We start from the raw sequence: 20,401 nt of genomic DNA, 5'->3' as shown, positions 1-20,401 counted from the left end.
TCGGGGTTCAGAGGGTCCCCTTCGGCGGACTGCAGACCCTGCTTGTCCACCCTGCGGAGCTGCCCCCATTTGAGCCCTTGAAGTACTGGGCAGGCGGGCCCTGCCAGGGATTAGAGGGATCAGGCTGGGCCACTCCAGGCAAAAGGGTGCGCCTGTGCCCACTGCAGCCGAGGGAAACTAGGGCTGCTGCCGGCTGAGGCTGGGGGAAGCAGTGTCACCCCGCCCCCTTTCCCCTCTCCTCCCCCTTCCTCTCCCTCTCCCTCCCCAGTCGGGCGGGGCGGGGAAGCCGGGGCTGGCAATCATTGGCCGCGGCGCGCGTAGAGGCGGTCCCGGCCGCCGTCTGTGCCCCCGCCCCTGCCCGCCTCCCTGCCGCCTTCCCCGCGCTGGGGCTCAGCTCGGCCAGCAGCGGCTCGGGCGCACGGTACGCGGGCGGGCGGACGGACGGGGGCACGGCCGGTCGGCCAGACCGCGAGAGAGCACGGACGGAGCGAGGATCCGGGAGCGCCGCGGAGCAGGGCCCGGGCGGCATGCCGCTGCCGCTGCCTTCGCGGCCGCTGGGGCTCCCCCGGCAGCCCGAGCCTCGCTGATCCTGCCCGGGCCCCGACGTCCTCGGCCGCGGCCGGCGCGCCCCGTCGAGCTCCCGGCCGGCTCCCCTGCCCGCCCCGCGCCTCCGGGCACCCTGCCGGCCCCCTGCCTCCTGCCCCCCGCCCGACGGCCCCCAAGGCCCCCGCGGCCGGGCATGATGTGCCTGGAGGGCGGCTCGGCGGCGGGCAGCGGCGGGGCGGCGGGCTGCGCGGAGGAGGAGGAGGAGGACGCGGCGGTGGCGGTGGCGGCGGCCGGCCCGGATCTGGAGCAGCATCGCCGCGACCGGGGCCGAGGCAGGAGCTGGGCTGGCGGGGGGCCGGGCCGGGGCCGGCGCTGCGGCGGGGCCGGGGCTGGGCCCAGGGCCGAGGGCGGCTGCTGGCCCCACGACGAGGTGCAGACGCTGTCGGGAAGCGTGCAGCGGGCGCCCCCCGGGCCCGGACCCACCACCGTCCCCGCCTGTCCAGAGGTCGGCGCCCCGACGGCCTCCAAGGGCCCGGTCCCCGGCGGCTCGCAGCCCAAGCCCCGCCTGGGCCGTGCGCGAGTGGCCGCCGCCGCCATCCTCAGCGTGGGCAACGTCCTCAACTACCTGGACAGGTACACCGTGGCAGGTAAGGTGCTGTCTGCTCCCCTCGCCCCGCCCGCTCCGGCCAGCTGGGTCCTTGAGCCGCTTCCTCTACACCCCCCTCCCACCCCCGCCTCTGTCTGTCTGGGTCTGGGCCCACTTCTCCTTTTTCTTCTCCCCCCCCAACCCCCTATCTCCACCACCCCCCCCGCTCCGTTTCTCTCCCCCAGAGCCCGAAAGCCGCCGCTCCCCCCCCACCCTTACCCCCACCCTCCCACCCCCACAGCCGGTGCTGGCCTAGGCACTGGCTCTGGCTCTGGCTCTGGCCCTGGTCCTGGCGGTCTCCATCCCCTTTCCCCACCCCCCGCCGGGAGCAAACGAGCTGGGATGCAGCTGTGCTGGGGTGCTTGCGGGGTGCGGGTGCGTGTGTGCGCGCGCGTGTGTGTGTGTGTGTGTGCATGTGAATATGAATGTCTGTATGTGTGTGTGCGCGCGCGCCTGTGTGTGTGAGTGTGAGTGCGCCGGGTGTGCGCGGGGCTGACAAAAGGATCACCCAGGCTGCAGATGCGGGGAGAGGGGTGGGGTCTGCTGTTGCCGCCGCCACTGCTGCCGCCTCACGGGGGCTCCTGGGACTGCCCCCCCCGCCCACCGCCACCTCTGCCTCTGGTCTTTGCAATCGTCTGGGTCCTGCAGCGCCCTCCCCCCCCCCGCACCCCCTTCAGCAATCCGTACCCGCACACTGGCATACACAGGCGCGCGCACACACGCAGGCACACGCAAAACCTCCGGCACCAACACCAAGACCGGGAGGAGCGGGGGCTCCCCCCACCCTCTGCATCTCCGACCACCCGCACCCCAGCCCCTCCTCCTGGGACCTCCTTGGGAAGGGAATGGACGAACAGCCCAAATTGGGGCTGAATCCCAGCCCCGGGGGCTTCCCCCGCGCCGCTCTCGAGGCTGATGGGGGAGGGGGCCCTGTTTGATTTCCAGCTCGGCACAGGGGGCTTGGCCGAGGCTGCCTCTTGCTTAGGTTGGAGAGATCGATAAGGCGCCTGCGGAGCTCCTGGGGTGGAGGCCGGGGGCAGTGATGGCTCCCTGTCTGACCCCTGTTCTGCTTCCACTTGGTAAATGGGCCCGCAGTGGCGACCATGGGAGCGGGCCTAAGCTAGCCAGCGGGGACTGGAGAGGCCGGGAAGCCTGCTGCGGCAGGAACCGGGCCGCCCTTTCTGCAGCCCCGGCAGCCTCTGCGGCCCCTGCAGCTGGGGTCTGGGAGGACAGGTGCGCAGCGGCGGCGCCGGCTGGGCCGGAGTTCTCCCGGAGGAGAACTGGACTTTGGGCCCTTTTGTCTGGCTGGCACACACAGGACCACATTCCTGTCTGCGCTGCTTGGGGTGTGTGTGAGTGTGCGTGTGTATGTGTGTGCGTGTGAGTGTGTGTGAGCATGTGTGAGTGTGTGTGTGTATGTGCTAGTGCTCATGCCCAAGGGGTCATGAGAGAGTTCAGGGATGTCCTAAGAACTGGGGGGGGGGCAGTGAAATGCTGGAGGTTGGCAGGCGGGCCCCATCCCCCTAGACACAGACAGATGCCACCTGGTGCCTGTGTGATTTGGGACAAGCCCCTGGCCTCTTTGGGAGGAGTCTCTGGGTCTATTGTGGTGGAGCAGGGTAGCCTCTCATGTCCCTCACAGTTCCCCAGTCCTGTGACTCAGTGTCCTCAAGGAGAGGAGCCTGTAGAATTTGGGGGCCCGTTTGGCACACAGCCTCCCCCCTCCCCAGGCAAGAGAAAGACTGAGCCACCTTCCCAAGGTCCCTTCCCGAGGCCCTGCTTATTCTTGGACACATGTTGAGAGCCTGGCTTAGGGGGCCACACGGGGACAGCTCTCCCGAGGGCCACGCAGCTGGGTGGCACACTTCCCTTTCCTCCCAGAGGGCAGGGCCTGGAAGCCCATTTGTGTGGGCTCCCTTGGAGGACTTGACCCACCTCTGCTGAGCCCTGTGTGCAGGAGCCTGATCAGGTGCCCTGCCTCCACCTGAGAGCTGCCTCATACACTCAGTCCCTTGGAGACTCTTAATTGAATCCTGTCAAGCAGGGAGCAATTAGTGCAGGCTTTCTAATTGGGAGGAGCCAGGCCTGGCAGGAGAAGCGGGAAGGGACCACAGAGCCTCAGGCCTGGCCCAGCTTCTGGAGCCTGCACCCAGGAAAGACAGGGGGGTAGAAGGGACCTAGAGGGGAATAGCAGGGGAGGGCAGGGGCAGGGAAGTTCATGTTTAGCTGCAGGCACCTTGGAAGTAATGACAGCCAGGATCTGGGGGCCCCTTCCCTGGGCACAGGGAGGGGTTGTGGGAGGCCTTCCTGGCACTTGGCACAGGAGGGAGACATGGGCACTCCACCGTGTGCCCCCTGGGATGCTGTCCTGCCTCCTGGGAGCTGGTGAGAGGAGAAGTGACAGGGCAACAGAGAGGAAGGTGGGTTCTGCCCAAACCCTGGCGGATGCCTCCCTACTCCCCCATCCTCTGAGGCAGGGCCTGGCAGGAGCTTCCCATGAGCTCCCTTCAAGACCTCTTGCCCTAAGCTTCTCCCCGCTAAACAACTGTCCTTTCTTAGCTGGTGGGGCTGCTGAGTCGCACTCGACTTGGGAAGACAAACCCCTTGCAGGTCCCCGGCCCTGAACCCCAAGACAAGCAGGAGCGTTTGGAGGATGACTCTAGAATAAAGGGGAGCCTCGATACCCCCAGGGGCTGCTTCAGGTTCCTGACATTGAGCAGGCCTCTATGTGTTTGTGTTTGTGTGTGCGTGGGGGGGTGTGAGGTGTGTATATGTGTGTATGTGTGTGCGTGTGGGGGTGTGAGGCGTGTATATGTGTGTATGTGGGAGGGGTGTGAGTGTATATGTGGGTGTGTGAATGTGTATTTGTGTGTGAGTGTGTGTATTGGTGTGTATATGTGGGTGTGAGCATGTGTGAGGTGTATATATGTGTGTGAGTGAGCGTGTGAGTATATATGTGAGGTGTGTATATGTGTATATGTGTCAATGTCTGTGGGGGTGAGTGTGTGTGCATATGTGTGAGTATGTGTAAGGTGTGTGTATGTGTAAGGTGTGTGTATGTATGTATGTGTTAGGTGTGTGTATGTGTGTGTGCTCGTGTCTGTGTGTGAGTTGCATATGTATGTGAGTGTGTTAGGTATGTGTGTGCGTATGTGTAAGGTGTGCGTGTCTGTGTGTTAGGTGTGCATCTGTGTGAGTGTATGTAAGGTGTGTGTATGTGTGTATTGTAAGGTGTGCATATGTGTGTGTGTCTGTGTGTGTCTGTGTGTTAGGTGTGCATCTGTGTGAGTGTATGTAAGGTGTGTGTATGTGTGTATTGTAAGGTGTGCATATGTGTGTGTGTGTCTGTGTGTGTCTGTGTGTTAGGTGTGCATCTGTGTGAGTGTATGTAAGGTGTGTGTATGTGTGTATTGGAAGGTGTGCATATGTGTGTGTGTGAGTGTGCACACAGCCAGGCCTCTGAGGTGCCCAGCTGAGCCAGAGCCCAGTGAAACTATGACCTCAGCCCAGGAAGACTTCCTTGCCTGCCCCAGCCCCCCCCCACCTGTTCTGAGCTCTGTCATCCACCTGACCATGAGCCACAGTCAGCCTGGGCATCTCCATGCTTTGGTCCCCTTGGCTTCCTTGGCGCTCCTGCCTAGCCTGGCTTTGGGCTTCTCCAGGCCTCTGATTCCCCACAGCGAGTCTAGAACGGGGCACTGAGCTGAAGGGCTCCAGGGAAGTGGCCCTGAGGGGCAGCTTGAAGCTTCCTCCTCCCCTTATTCCTTGGGCAGTTGGGGGCAAGATCAGTGTGAGCCTTGACCCAGCTGGGGAGGTGGAAGGTTGTTCGGTCTGGGTCTGTTCCATCCCTTCCATCCCTGGTACCAGACGATCCTCTCCTGTCTCTGAGGGCTTGCTTTGGGGGGGGTGGGGGGGCAGGGCTCTGACTGTTGGCCCCCTGCGCTGGGAAGAGGAAGTTACTGGCCCTCTGGACAACAGGGCCTTGCCCTGTGACTCAGTGGCTCCAGGCCTCCTTTCCTTTGCCTGGAACAGCAGACCGACAAGGGATGTGGGAGGGCTCATTAGCTGACCCAGTCCAAGGGATGGAGCCTCCTCTGGGAGGGCTCCTTAGGAGAAGCTGGGGTGGAGTAGGGCTAAGTGGCCCTGGGGAAGGCTCACTGCCAAGGCTGCGAGAGAGGGGCACGACGGGCACAGAACAGGGCCAAGCAGCCACTCCAAAAGAAAGCCCCTTGAGGTTGTGGGAGCCAGGCCAGTGCTGGGCAACCAAGGAGAGTCCCTTTCCCCAACTCCAGCCCCAGGACCCCCATTTTACAGATGAGGACACTGAGGCAGAGAGAGGAGAAGGGACCTGCCCACACAGGGCTGCCAGTATGCTGCCCACTGCTCCACCTTGTCCACAGTTGGCCTTTCACTCTCTGGTTCCAGCCCATCTTTCCAGGCTTGTTCTGCCTCATGGGGCCTAGGCTCTGACTCAGGGATCTCAGGCCCTGACAATCCATTGCCTGCCTCCAGGCCTTTGTCCAGGCTGTCCCCATGGGTCCCATTGCCTCCCTGTCTCGGCCTTGCTTCCGGGCTTGGCTCCAGTGCTGCTTCTCTGGGTCCCCCGGTTGCCTAGTTGGTGGGCACCCCAAATCGCTTCACATCTGCCCCCCAGAGACTACAGACCCACTTCTGTACGGACCTGTGGTGGCTGCTGAGTGGACCTCAGGCCCCACAAATGTTCAGGGCCCTAGAGGGAGGAGGGAGGCCAGGAGCTTACTCAAGAGCCAGCAGGATCCCAGGAGCCTTTGCCAGAGGGGAGGGGGCCGGCCTCTCACCCCTGGGGAAGGCACAAAGCTGGGCTCCAGGCAGACTGGGCCCTCCCTGCTAGCACTCAGGACTTTAACCAGGTCTAATAATAATGAAACCTGCAAGAAAGAGAAGCCAGCCACTCAATCAGAGTCTCTACTTAGTCGAAGGGAGGTGTCCTGGGAGTCCCCCAATGTGTCCTAGTGCCAGGGAGAGGGCTCAGTGGGAGCTGGCCGCTGGGCCCTAGGGTTAGGGTTAGACCTCTTGCTCTGGGGAAAGGCTGCTTACTATCCCTCCTCCCTCCCCATGTTGGCCTGTGGGGGCCCCTCATTGACTGCCCCCCTCATTTCCTTTTGCACAGTTCCTGGTTGTGTGATCACTTCATTTCCTTGGTGGAGTCCAGCTTGGGCCCGTTTGGAGGGAGGCGGGGAGGGGCAGGGCAGAGAGACATCAGCCGAGTTGCTTGTTGGCCAGTGATTCAGAGCTGGACGTCTCTGAGCTGAAAGCTCATGGAACAGAGCAGTTCATCTCTCCCCCCCAGCCCCCGCCCCCCCCCATGGCAGGGAAGCCAGTGACGAGTGAATTCCCTCTTTATCTGCCCCATCCCTCCCCTTCTTTGAAACATCAGCCCCCCTCTCTCATCTGGGACTGCCAATGGGTCTCCTTCTGTCTGGGCTGGGTCACTTTGTATCATATTCAGACGACAGGCTCAGGGAAGGCCCTGCAAGGTCCTTTTATAGGTGAAGAGATGGAGGCAGTGCTGACGGGAGAGAGACAGTCACACAAGGGCCCGGTGCAGCCTCCATTGCTTCTCTGGGCTGTCAGGGGGCACTCCACCAGCCCAGTCCACAGCCAGGCCTGAAGTCCCTTATGGATGAGCGGGAGGGAGGGTAATGTGCCTCACTCTACCCATCAGACCAGTTCCCCAAGCAGGAGCTGCCCCATCAAGCTGCTCCAAGCCTTGGAAGGCCTGGCTTGAAGGCCTGCCTCTGAGCTGGGGGAGTCAGGGGGCCTCTCTGAACCTTGCTTTCTTCCTCAGTAAAACGGGAGCAGTGATGGGCCTTCCATGATTGGAGAAGGTAATGCTCCCAGCGCCGATCACTCCAAGGAAGAGTGACCTTGTCCTCCGAGAAGCAAGTCATGTGGCTGCCAAACTGGCAGCCTCTTGAAGGCTCATGCAGTCGTGTCCCTCCCCTGCTCAGCAGCCTCCAATAGCTCCCTCCTGCCTTGCAGGTTCAATTCAGAATCCTCGGCTTGGTTAAAGTCTTCTCTCTCCCGCTTCTACTTCCTGACTCCACTCGAATTTCAGGGGGCATCTCACATGGCTTTTATCTAGGGATAATACACAGGGCCCTGTTTCCTTTAGTGGGGAGGAGAGGTTTAAAAAATACTTTTAAAAGTCTTTCTCAAATCTAGAGCCTCATGCCTGCTATTCCAAGGCAGCCAGACCTCTCACTACCTGCTTGTCACCCCAGGACAGCCAGACCTCTCACCACCTATTCTCCCTCCTGCTTCTTTAGAATTCTAGATCTAAGAGGGGTTGCACTGGTAGCAAAGGCTGTCTCATTTCAGAGGTTTAAAAACTGACGCCTAGGGAGCCTTGCCCAAAGCCTGACAGATAATAAGTGTCTAAGGTAGGATCTAAACCTAGGCTCTCTGTTTGCTAAACCAGTGTTCTGCCTCCTCTAGGCCAAAGCTTCTTACACCGTGGGTCAAGACTCCGTACGGGGTCACGTAACTGAATGTGGGGGGTGTAAACAATTTAGCAACGGTAATAGGTTGTCTACCTATTTCATACACCTACATACCCAGGATTGTGTAGAAATGTCTGCCGAAAGGGTCTCGAGGAGACCAGGTCGGAGAAGCCCTGTTCTAAGCCATTTGGGCCGGGAATGAACTCCTCCCAAGGTCTTGGCTTCTTTAGAGTCTTCCCTTCAGCTCCCAGCTCTGTGGCTTCCTCCTCCTTCTCCTCCAGAGCCTGTCCCCCCATCCCCCAGGCCTCCTCTCTTGGATCCTTCCCTCCTGCCCATCTCACTCTATTTTTATTATTATTTGTTTTTGTGGGGCAATGAGGGTTAAGTGACTTGCCCAGGGTCACATAGCTAGTGTCAAGTGTCTGAGGCCGGATTTGAACTCAGGTCCTCCTGACTCCGGGGCTGGTGCTTTATCCAGTATAGTACCCCCTAGTTGCCCCTCACTCACTCACTCACTCTAGCGCTAGGGACCCTCTCCTCCTGAGGATAAGTGCTTTGAGGCCAGGCCCACACCTGATCTTTATCTACCTGGCACTGGGCACAGTCAGGCCCTTCTTCAGGTCACTAGTGGGCCTGCCTGCCAGCCTGTCTGGCCCTGAGTCAGAGGGATAGAGGCTTTGATGGCATGGGGGAGGAAAAGGGAAGGGGGTAGGGGCCAGCAGCGCCCCCCCCATATGACACTGGCCTCCTTCCTGGGCCCAGGCAGAGGGAGGGTCAGGCTCCTGTGAACGGTCCTCAGCCTTCCTCCTCCCTTCCCTGCCCCACCCCCTGCCCCTGAGGGCCAAGCTCAGGCTGTGGCTGGGCCAGGGAGCTGAGCCCAGAGGGGCCCTGGTTTGTTCCAAGGGATCCCAGTTCCAGGAAGCGCTGCCCCAAATGATATGTTATAACCACAAACAGCCTCTGCCTCCCTGAGCCTCTGCCTCGACCCAGCCCACCCCGCCTGGCCTAAAGGGGTTGCTTTACAGAAATGAGCTTTGCTTTCTTTCTCCCCCACTCCCCCCACCATCCAGCCCTCCCACTAAGGTGAGGAGGCCTGAAAGCAGCTGGGGGCGGGGGCGGGGGCACTTGCTGCCCCATCCATCCTTGCCCCCTGCTCAGGCACTCTGGGAGAGTTGGTCATCTGTCATGAGTCAGGACACAGGGGAGGAATCTGGGGCTCCTAGCCCCTCAGTAGGCCCTGGGATCAAGGTCTGTCCTCAGAGCAGCCCTCAGAGGGAGGAGGGGACAAAAGGAGGGGGGCAGGGATGGACAGGCTGATGGTTTGGGCTAAGAAAGCCACTCTGTAGTTTCACCCCCGGGGACCACACTGGGGCTTTCTCCTCCCCCTCCCCCTTTCCCCTCCAGAGGCCCAGAGTTGAGGCGGGGTAGTTGGGGGCCAGAGAGCACTTCCCACCTCACCCATCTGGACCCAGGACACCCAACTGTCCAGCTTTGGTGTTTTTCTGCTCAAAGCAGGCCCTGAGGTCCATCCTTGTGGGGGCTGGTGGTGGCCGCCCCCCCTCCCAAGACCGAGGCTGCGGCTTCCTTCTCTGTCTCCTCTCTTTCTGGAGGCCCCATGATGGGTGCTAAATAACCTTCTCACAGTTTCCAGGGAAATGGGCAGCTTCCTCCATCATTTAGAGCCGGGGAACCTGCCTTCCTTGGGGGATGGGGGAGAGAGACCAAAGCCGCCTGTGTTCAGCCCCAGTCCCTGCCCTGCCTTGTTTCCACCACCAGTTATCACAAGATTGGGGCAGGCGGAGCAGGAATTGGGATGCCCATTTTCCAGATGGCAAAGACTGAGGCCCGGAGAGGCTTAGCGGGTGAATGTGTATGAGCTGGGCCCTTGGGAGCCTAGGTCCATTCCAGTCAGCAGACACTGTGTAAACCCCTCCTGCCTGGTCAGTCAGGTAGGGCTGGGGGTCCCAAGAACTCCCTCATGTCTATGTCCCATCTTCTCCTGCCACACTTTTACACAGGCTGTCCCCCCTGCCTGAAGCTCCTTCTCTCCCTCCGCTTCTCTCTTGGAATTCCTCCTCCCCTTTCACACGTGTAGCTTTGGGATTTCCCAGGAGAACACCGACCCTCTGAGGACAGGGAGTGTTCATATCCCACATCCCGCCTGGGGCCGAGGGGGCGGGCAGCTAGCCTCCCTGCCCCTCCTGGGTAGGGTGGGTCAGCCTGGCTGTAATCTGCCCTTAGACTATGCAGCCACCTCAGTCCCAGATCAGCCTTGTGTGGGTGGGAGGGCTCTTTCTGTCCTCCAAGCCCACTGGCAGAGGTGGCCAATGGGATGGTGCTCCAGGACTGGGAAGGCAGGTCCCCCACTAGGGACAGCGCCCCTTCTGCCTCCTGCCCCCCCCCCCCGCTCCATCCCCTTCTCACTGACCATCCCCCACATTCTCTCACTCGTTGGGGCCCTACAGTTCTCAGGAAGCTCATGGGAGAGGCAGGACAGGGACCGCACTCTCCCAGCGTCTGTCCCTGACGACAGGAGGAAGAACTGAGGCTTGGAGGGGTGAGACCCGAGGAGGCCTCAGTCAGAGTGGCCTCTGTGCCTCTCCCCAGGGAAGACCAGGCCTGGAGCCAAGGGTGGCCACCCACAGGCCCTTGGTGCTGGCACGGCAAGGGTTAAAAGGCCGTGATTATGGCCCTGCTCCTGGCTCCCCCCACCTCATTCCTCCCAGATTGTAGGGGTTGGCAGAGCTATAATTCAGAGGACCAGCGCCCTTTCCCTGACAGAGAGGGAGGGCCCAGCTGCCTGGGGAGGTGTCTGGGCCTGGGATGGGGCCAGGAGGGATGCCTCTGGCCCCAGCCTGACCTGCTCCTCTGCCCAGCTCTGGGTGGGCTCCAGGGCTGGCCAATCAGGGGCTGCAAACTGACCATATCAGGGCTCCTGCATGCGGGAAGGTGGGGCTGGGGTCTGACCACAGATCCCTGGGAGTCTGGGAAGCAGGTGGGGCCCCGAGAAGGCCACGGTGGGAGGCCAGAGAAGAGACACCTGAGCTGGGCCTTCATCGCAGGGGCAGGAGTGTGAACAAAGCTCATTTAGGGGCCATAACCCGGAGAGGACCCAGGGAAGACTGAGCCTTGAGAAAGCTTTGAATGCCAGGGAGCATGGACTGGAGTCTGAGGCTGGTCGGCACCAGGTTCCCATTTCTCCTTCTAGAAGCGAGGGAAGGGGGGGGGGGGCGGTGCAGAAGGCTGGCCCCGGGGTGGGGCGGGGGGCGGGGCCAGGACCTGGCTTTGTGACCCAGCCCCACCTCCTCCTGCTTCTGCCCCTACTCGGGCCCCCAAGGGGGAGCCCCTGCCCTTCCTCCTGCCCCAGACTACCTTCCTCCCCCTTCCTCTGGGGGCTTCCTATCCTGGCCCCTGTGCCCAGGTTTGCCCAGGTCACTCGTGTCCTCAGCAGGCCTGGGAGCTTCCTGGAAGTACCATGGTCAAAGGTCTCCTTCTCTGTGCCCAGGGCTGGGCAGTCAGGGCAGGTGCTGGGTAGGAATCCGAGGAGCCAGGACTATTCTGGACCCTGCTAGACTGGAGGTGGCCATCACTCTTTTGCCCGTCTGTGGCTCAGGTCTCCCAGATGGGCAGAAGGGGCCCAAGCTGGGGAAGGGAATGTGGGTGTGGGGCAGAGCCCCTGGCCGGCTTCCCAAGTGGCCAACTCTCCCCCCCCCCACCTCCCCACCCCCGACTGCCTTGTGGCTGAAACTCATCTGAGAGGTGCCACACACTTTTCCTGGGTGGGCCTTGTGGTGGCTGGGCCTGGGTGTGGAGAGGCCACAGTGCTCAGGAGCCCAGCCCCTGCTGCTTCCTCAGCTGTGCCCAGCAGCCTCCACAGAGGGTCCCCTGTCCGCCCATAGAAGGGGCCAGTGTCTGCCAGGTTCTGTGCTGGGTCCCGGGACAGAGCAGATGGGTAGAGTGGAGTTTGTTATCCTGGGGACTCAGGCTTTCACTGGACACTTAGGTGACTGAATGACAGGCCAGACATTGTACCCTGTCCCCCCAGTGTTTATGGTGGATTAACAAGGGTCTGGGGGCAGCACAAAGGCCTGGAAGGGGAGGAGCCGTTTTGGGAGGGGGTCACTTCATGAAGAAGAGAACACCTGAGGAGGAGAGGAGAACTTGGGGCAAAAACAGGGGAGCTTAGCTCAGGTATGGGGTATGGTCTGAACAAAGGCAGCTGAAACAGTGGGACAGAATTGGAGAATGAGAGGTGACCTAGCCTGACCCATGTCTGGAGAAAGGGATCAGTTGAACTTGAGGTGCCTGCATTAAGCACCTGTTCATGCTGGGAAAGAGATCCCCAGGCTCTGTGGAGCCCGGGCCCTGCCCTCAGGGTGTTCCCAGTCTAGCAGGGTCACAGCAGGAGGGCATCAGACCTTGCAGGGTGCTCAGGTAGGCCCCCTCCACCTTCTCCTCCTTCCCCAAGAGCCATTCAACAAGGACACGCTTCTTGGCAGAGCCGGTCAGTGGCTGCTGACCCTTACCAGGTTGTCCCCATGCTCCGGATCCTCCACTGGCTCCCCTGCTTCCAGCTTCCTTAACATCAGCAGCGGCGGCAGCAGCATCTCACTATGGTTCTGCTAGCGACAGCATCCTCAGGGCCGGTGTGGGGCTGCTGGTGGCCCTCCCTGCCGTCCTCTGGGCGACAGTGGTCAGCAGCCAAGAGACCCGGGCCTCTTGGGGCCATGGCTGGCTCTGAAGGCCTGGGGGCTTTCATTTCCTCCCCTGGAGAAATGCCAAGTCTTGGCTGCCCTACATACCTGGGACGTCCCCAGGTGTGCTCTGGCTGGGTCAGCTTAGCCCTACCCTCAGGGAACTTCCTGTCCAACGGGTCGGAAAACAAGACTAACTTATTTGCAGCATCAGCCCTGAGCCAGCCAGGGCTCTGACTGAACCCAACTTCTTCCAAAGTGAAGCTCCTTTGTGATGCCCCCCAAACCTCATACTGTTCCCCTCCCCATGGTGGGAGGGAGGCTGGGGCAGAGGTGAGAGCCTCCTCCCAGACAATGAGTGGGGCCCCGAACACCAGAGGCAGAGCCTGCCCTCCCAGAGGGAAGTACAGTTAGGCCACAAGGATGGCCCTAGCTAACATCTCGATAGTGCCTACTGAGTGCCATGATGCATGCTAAGTGCTTTACAGATGGGCTCTCAGGCGGTTTTCACAACCACCTTGAGAAGCATCTGGTAAGGAAACTGAGGCAAACAAAGGTTAAATGACTTGTCCACAGTGTCATAGCTAGTAAACGTCTGAGGCTGCCCAATTCCAGACCCACTCTATCCACTGTGCCACCCAGCTGCCTCTTATTCTAGATACCATGATAGCCCATAGCTCCGGGGAGACCTGGGGGCACGGCAGTGCCGGGAGGGTCGGGAAAAGCTTGTAGAGGGTGCAAAGGGGATGGGGGAGGGGGCGGGGAGCCAAGGGTGGAAAGCAAGGCAGAGAGTACCTGGCCTGTGCCCCAGCCCGGACACCTTCCCTGGAGGCTCCCTCTCCATCACACCTCAGGGCTCCTCGGGACCCCACGACAGAGTTCCCCAGCCGATGGGCACCCCGCTCCACACACCACACACACCACACACATGCTCTTGTACCGATGGCTCTGATGTCTGCAGGGTATTGGCCCCTCGACTGGACACCCTCCCCCCTTTATGTCTCCCCCTCCCCAACCTTATTGACCTGCCCTGTCCCAGGCCCTGAACCATCGACACCTTCTGATGGTGGGGCAACCCCGGCCCTCGGGGTTGTCAGCCTGCAGGCCTCGGACCCCACGAGGCCCAGAAGGGTGTGCGTCCTGGGTAGTTAAGTGAGTGGATGCCTGAGGCATTGAGTGGATGAGGGCAGGAAGGACCTGGCAGAATTGGATGGGAGCCGGCCTGCGGGGGGGTGGGGGTGGGGGGTGGGGCGGGGGGGGTGGGGGCTGTGCCCGCTATAATCGGTCTACCGGGGGGGGGGGGGGGAGATGTCCCCGTCCCACGCCAGCTCCCTTCGGCCCTCCCGCCCACCGCCCCATCCTTCCCCAATCGGGCTCTCTGTCCTGTTGGCCCCACCTGAAGCCTCTTCCCTTCCCCCAGGCGTTCTCCTGGACATTCAGCAGCACTTTGGAGTCAAGGACCGAGGGGCTGGCCTGCTACAGTCAGGTAAGGCTCCTCCTCCCTCCCCTGACAATCTAAGGTCTGTGTGACAAGAGGTTCCCCAGGAGGTCCCGGGCAGTCCGAGGGCCTGGGGCCAGCAGGGCCTTCCGGGTCTGGGCCTACGAGCCGAGATGGGGTGGGGATGGTGGGAGGTGAAGAATCCAGGCAAACAGGTTGGACTCGGGGCTGAGGGTGCCCAGGAGGGCCAGCGCTTAGGCAGTGCAGCCACTCTGGGAGGGAAGGGCGGAGAGGGACCACCCTCAGCAGGCGCCAGCAGCAAAGATAGGCCTGGTGCCAGGGAGAGAGGCTTGGCCTGTGGGTGGGTGGTGGGGCTGCCTCAGTTTCCTGATCTGTAAAATGAAGTGGTAGGACTTGGTGACCAGCTCTGGCCTCTTCAGTGGGCTCGGAGAAAAGCTTTCTGGGAAGCATCTTCCTTACATCGACCTTGTGATGTGGGGAGTGGGAGAAGTGCAACCTTTGCACAGATGGGAAGTCTGAGGCTGGGGTATGGAGCGATTTGTGTCAGGGGCGGCCCCAGGGGGGCCAGCTGCTTGTCACCGGAACCCATTAGGAAGGCAGAACCAAAGCAAGTCTGGCCTTCCCAAGGAAATCGTTGCCCTCCACCTATGTGTGTGTGTGTGTGTGGGGGTAGCCTGCCCCATATGATATGTCAAGCGGCCCTGGCCCTCTGGGAACCGACATTTCATGGGGAGGGGCACAGGGAAAGAGGGGCCCTGGGGTGGGGAGGGAAGGCACCTGAGATGGCCCAGTAGCTTTGAGCTCCTTCCTCCCTGACCTTCCATAGCTCACACTGGCCTGGGCAGCCCCACCCCCATTCCATCCCATTCTCTGCTCCCTGGCAGAGTTAGCTCTGCCTGGCTAGACTGGCACTCCCTAAGGGCAGGCATCCCTGGGTCTGAGCATCTGGGAAGCACCTTGTTCTTCTGGGCCGGCCGGGGCTCCAGATTCAGCCAGGAGAGCAACTGTCTTCTTGGGGGGAGGGGCGGCCTTGTGGCATGGGCTCCCGCCTGGGAGAGCCCACGATGGGGCCTGAGTCTGGCATCCTGACGTCCATCAGAGCGCAGGGGAGCCTTTTCTGGGCACCCTCGGAGCCCCAGGGTCAGCCTACCTCAGTCTGGCCAAGGGGCTGAAAGAAGGGCCCAGACGAGGGCAGGGAAGGCTTTGTGCGCCTGGTCGGGGGAGCCTTGGGGCTGCCAACCAGCGGGATTCACTCTTACTCTCTGTGAGACAGGGTGGGGGGAGGGGACGAGAGGGTCTCAAAGTCTCCCGCTAGCTCAGCCCTTCCAGGGTTTGGCTTCTGGAGGTCACGTGGTGGCCACGGGAGCCTTGGAGGGAGGGAGACTGGCCCGGGTGCGAATTCTTCAGGCTGGGACTCCCCTCCCGCCCACACAGCTGGGAATGGCCCAGAACCTGCCTGACAGGTTTCCCATCAGCCCTCAATCTGACCCCACAAGTCAGAGTGATCCATGGGGTGTTCCTGACTAAGTGCCCTCGGCCTGCTTTGGCCCCGAGAGGCGCTGAGTCCAGTCCACAGGACTGTCCCCTGTCTGTCCCCTCGGCTGGCCGGAGTAGCCCCCTCTTTCTTCCCTCTGAGTTCCTGGGGGCAGCCCAACTCCGGCTTTGGGCAGAGGGGGACCCTGAAGCGGAAAGCTTCCCTGGCTATAGAAGAGGGGGCGGGGAAAGGGGCCAGCCCTCTGGGGGGCCAGATGTGAATGGAAGGAATTTGGGAGCCAGCAATCCCGCCCCGGGACTGTACTGAGGACACTGAGGAAGCCTGAGCAGAGGAAGAGACTGGCCCAAGGTCACGCCATGACGGACACGTATTTCCTGAGCAGTGCGTGGCTAGTGGCCACCTGACAACCACCCAGTGTTTGTGTCCTCGGTTCCTAGGCAGAGCTGGCAGCCTGCCGGTGGTCAGCGGGTGGGGCCCCGGGCCCTGTTGGCTAATCAGAGTTAGGTAACCTCCTGTGGGCCTCTGGAGCCAGTGACTCCCACCCAGCAGCTGCCTGGGGCCCTCTCTGGCAAGGTTCAAGGCGGGTCCCAGGGCCTGGCGCCTCTGGATCACCCCCCCCCACTCCCTGTGGGATGGAGCGAGCCTGCACAGGGAAGGTGGGTGGCAGCATCCACCAGCCCTGAGCCCCGGCCTGGCACAGCAAAGTGGTCCAGCTTCCCTGCCTGCCTGTCTCCAGTTCTGCAGGGTGTTAATTAGCTAATGAGGGTAATGACGGCGGTAAGTGGTGCCGAGATCTCCTGATGACTGCCCAGGGTTAGGGTGAGGATCTCAGGACTACCCGTGACACATCCCTTCCCCGACTGCCCTGGCCCTGCCCGTCTGGCAGCCCAGCAGCTCCAAAGCATGTGGCCCCACCAGGGCCAAGGGGCACGGTCCTGCTGACTCAGGCAGCGAGTATCCGTGGGCACTGGCCTTGGCCCTGGCTCCCCTGGGGGAAGGGGTGGGAGCTGGTTCTGAAAGGATGGGGAGGGGGCAAAGTGGGCAATGAGAGGTGGTCTCACTGGGAGGAACCTTTGGGGAAAGCTACTGAGAGTGTGCTGAGGGACACCAACCAGGCAGGGGCTGGGGGCTCACACTAGGGACGGTGAAAGATAGGGATGGAGGCCCACTGTGGCCAGAAGGCACAGGGCGTGCACCCCAGGTCAGGAGTTTGGACACAGGAGGAGCCCAGGGGACAAAACGGGCAATGCAGGGGACTGGGGGACCACACTGGGAAAAAGAGCCCTGCTTGCGGCCACTGGGAAGATGCTGGGGGCTGGGCCTTCCTGAGGAGGAACAAGTGTGATAGAGAGCCACTAGAGGCCACATGGTGTATCTCTGTGTGGAAATGCATGCCCCCAATAGGGAAGCTCTGTGGGCAGCCCTTGGGTGGGGATCAAAGGCAAGAGAATATACTACAGGCTGACCAGCCAGAAGAGACGGTGGTATAGAGTGGGCCACCTAGAGTTGTAAGCTAGCTTCAGCTGTTTGGCTGGCTTTCTGCAGAAGCAAGCTCTCTCTCTTGTTCTCTTGTTCTCTGTCTCTCTGTCTCTGTCTCCCTCTCCCTCTCCCTCCTCTCTCCTCCCCTTTTCCTCCCCTCCCCTCTTTTCTTTCTCTTCCTCTCCTTTCCTCTTCTCTATTCTCTACCCCCTTGCTTTTTCCTCTCTCTGTTTCTCTCTCTGTGTTTCTCTGTCTCTGTCTCTCCTCTCTCTGTCTCTCACTCTCCTGCTCTCACTGTATTTGCTGTAAATTCTCATTGACAAAATCAGATTTTTAAAAGACAGGCCCAGAATGTGTATGGGACAGGTGTGTTTGTAGGCAGTGAGGAAGTAGCCAGTAGGCAGAGAACATTAGAGAGGGAGGGTTGATCTCAAGCGTGGGAATGGAATGAAGCCAGGGTTGTGTTGGAGCCAGTCTGTGCCAGCTCAGAGCCGAGTGTAAAATATTTTGAGCTGAGCATTTACACTTGGAATTCCACACACACTAAGCCTGAGCTTGATGTATTGTTTCATGGGCTGTCTAGGCCAGGGGCCAGCGCTCCAGCTCTGGGGTACCGCAAGTGGAGAATGACACAAAAAGGGGCTGATGGGAAATGCTGGTAACAATGCCGATCACACTAGTGAGTGAATCCTTTCCACTCCTTTTTTCTGGAGAGCCACTTGTTAGAAGGTCTTCCCAGCACACCCCTGGGAGGGGATGAGCAGAAGGGCCATCTTGGAATTCGTCAGACTAAAAGTGAAGGTGGGGGAAGGGAGGGGCAGAAGCTTTGGGGCGAATGGCCTCAGTGTCTTCAGTTAAAAATGAGCAAAGGGGGCAGCTAGGTGGCGCAGTGGGTAAAGCCCTGGCCCTGGATTCAGGAGGATCTGAATTCAAATCTGGCTTCAGACACTTGACACTTACCAGGTGTGTGACCCTGGGCAAGTCACTTAACCCCCGTTGCCCCACAAAAAAAAAAGAGCAAAAAGGATGGGGGGTGGTGCACCCTCTGATGTGGCTCAGAAGTATCAGCTGCCAGGAAAGACCGAAGAGAGAAGGGAAGGTCTGAATAGGAGGGGGGAGGAAAGGGCCAGTCTGGATGGTTTTGTGATTTTCTCCATCTCAGCTCAGCAGCAGGTGACTAGGAGTGAAGGGAAGCAGATGTTGGAAGGCATATGGGGGGGGCAGCTTTTGGCAAGGTGGCATCAGCCCTCTATCAAGCATGGGAGGAGACTTGGGAACACTGTTGAATTGAACTGATTTACCAAGGGGTCAGAAGCAGGCAGGGAGGAGAGGGTAGGCTTGGGAAAGAACTGGGGGTGGAGGGAATTGGAGGTGGAGTGATGCCAAAGAAGAGGAAAGATGGACTGACAAAAGAACTTGGTGATCCTGGTGAACCAGCATGGGTTCCTGAAGAATCAATCATGCCAGACTGGGCTTTGACCGTGGGGCAAGGCATTTGACAGGCTTTCAGGATACTCTTGTGGGCAAGATGACCGGCTGGGGATGTGGGTTTGGGCCCATTTGAGTGGCTGGGCTCGACCATGGGGTACTGACGGAGGGTGGTGGTGCAGACATCTGTTTTTTGGGTAACTTGGATAAAGGTGCTGACCGAGAGCTTCTTAGATTTTCTGATGATGGGATGAAGTTGGACCTGTCAAAGAATGTTGGAGCAGCTCTAAGGAGAAGGCCTTTAATGGGGATCAGTGTAGAGTCCTGAGGCAGGAAAGTTCCCCAATCAAGTACTCAAGGCAAGGGCTGTGGCAGCTAGCGGTTTATGGAGTTTTATGGGTGAGGTCCCTGTGAGTCATGCATGTGATGTGGTCGTCGGGTAGATCCGAGCGGGCCTGGGCAGAGCCCATGGGGAGGGGGAGCCAGTTCTGGGAGCTTTGTTTAGGGAGGTCATTGACAGACCCTCGAGGGAGCCGGGGGCGAGGGGGGCGGGGTGAAGGGCTGGGAGACACTAACAATAATGGGGTACTGCTGGCCGTAGCTGAGCCAGCCTTTTACACACAGCCCCGTGAGGGGGGCACACTTGAACCGAGGGGCAGTCACACTGCACAGAGGTGCCTAGGCTTCCGAGTGAAGCTGGGCTGTAACAGCAAGTGTGGGGGGTGGGGGGTGTAATAAGTCTTCTGGAGGATGTGAGAGATGACTTTCAATATGCCAAGGGCCAAGAAGTGGCCAAAGGTTTGGCTCCAGCAGAACTTGTAGGCAGGCAGATCTGGGCTCATTTCAGGACGAAACCCTTCACCATGGGAGCTATCCAAGGTGGGGCTGGGCTCTCCCAGCTCCCTGGGGAGCTCCAAGCAGAGGATGGACCCCTTGTGGGGGTGGTACAGAGGGAGGGCCTGAAGTTGTCCACTCCTGCCCCCGGGACCGTGGCAGCTGCCACCCCATGCCCTCTGGGACCCACTGTAGATCTTGGCAGCCTCCCTGTCTACACTCCCCCAAATTGGGCTGCCTGGCAGGCAGTCCAGCCTGTTCTGGGGCCCGATTCACTGGTGACCTGGGGCTAGTGCCCTCATCTCCTTGATGGAACCTCTTTGTGTCTCCCTGGGCCTGATAAGGGCTAAGCAGGGCTTCGGGCGCCCAGATCAAAAGGCTTCCCCGAGTCAGCAGCTGTTGGGCAGGCAGGGGGCCCAGCAGGCAGGCCGGCGGGCCGACCAGCAGCTCTGGGGAAAGTAGAAACAGGTGGGGAGCCAAGGCAGGAAGGCTGAGTAGTCTCTGCCCGCCCCCTTTGCCAGGGGCTGCTGGGGGAAGGAAGGAGGGGAAGGGCATCCTTAGGCTCTGGCCAGCTGTCACTCCCCACCCCTGCCCTGTGGCCGGTGGGATGGGAGTGGACGTCTTTGACCCACCCTCCGCCTCACCCCAGGCCCCTGCCTTCCTGGAGGGCTGCAGGCGGTAGCCAGAGAGATGCCTACTTGTCAGGGATGGTGGGGAGCCAGGGCAGCCTTATTCAGAAACAGGGTGGCCAGGAATGCAGGGCAGGTGCAATAGAGGGGACTTGTCCCTTACAGAGGCTCTCCTTCAGCTTGGACCTCTGTACTTGGGTCCCTGATGGCCTAGTGGCTAGAGCTGGTCCTGAGTTCCAATGTGGCTTCAGACGTTTAGTAGCTGTGTGACCCTGAGCAAGTCATTTAACCTCTGCCTGCCTCAGTTTCCTCAATTATAACATGAGAATAATAGCAGCACTACCTCACAGGGCTGTTGTGAAGACCAAATGAGATCATGTTTATAAAGTGCCTAGCACTGTGCCTGGTACAAAACAGGTCCTTCATATTTGTTTATTGGACTGAGAAATAAACACTTGTTGAAAAAGACAAGACAAGACAGCCTATGCCCTGAGGGAGCCGTGGGAGGTCAGAGGGACGCCCCCTTCACAGGAGTCCTGGAGGGGTCCTGGGGGGCTGATGGGGCCTGAGAGGAAGGTTTGAAAGGAGGAGGTAGTATGTGCGGGGCTGTCCTGTGTGGTTGTGAACGTCCAGGGAGGTGACTGCTTCCTGCAGAGCTTCCTAAGCCTGGGGCCGATCCTGTTTTTAGCCTGGGTTTTTGGCCTGGGTC

The 20,401-nt window shown here is 60.4% G+C and overlaps 1 protein-coding gene across 3 annotated transcripts in view; it reads left to right on the top strand.

Annotated features, from left to right (window-relative positions):
• The first annotated feature begins 625 nt into the window (after positions 1-625).
• SPNS2 (sphingolipid transporter 2) overlaps positions 626-20,401 on the top strand; it is a 51,070-nt gene continuing 31,294 nt past the window's right edge. For 2 of the 3 annotated variants that reach the window (XR_006355651.1, XM_043994874.1), the window contains exons 1-2: positions 626-1,193; positions 13,789-13,854. Coding sequence is in view for 2 of the 3 variants with exons in the window: in XM_043994874.1 (XP_043850809.1) it covers positions 740-1,193; positions 13,789-13,854 (520 nt within the window). In the remaining variant the exon portion in view is untranslated. The remainder of the gene's footprint in view (positions 1,194-13,788; positions 13,855-20,401) is intronic. The other variant, XM_043994875.1, reaches the window with a different exon arrangement.

Source organism: Dromiciops gliroides, chromosome 3 (genome assembly GCF_019393635.1).
Source record: "Dromiciops gliroides isolate mDroGli1 chromosome 3, mDroGli1.pri, whole genome shotgun sequence".
Classification (NCBI taxonomy): Eukaryota; Metazoa; Chordata; class Mammalia; order Microbiotheria; family Microbiotheriidae; genus Dromiciops; species Dromiciops gliroides.
This window is presented reverse-complemented; position numbering and strand designations above follow the sequence as displayed.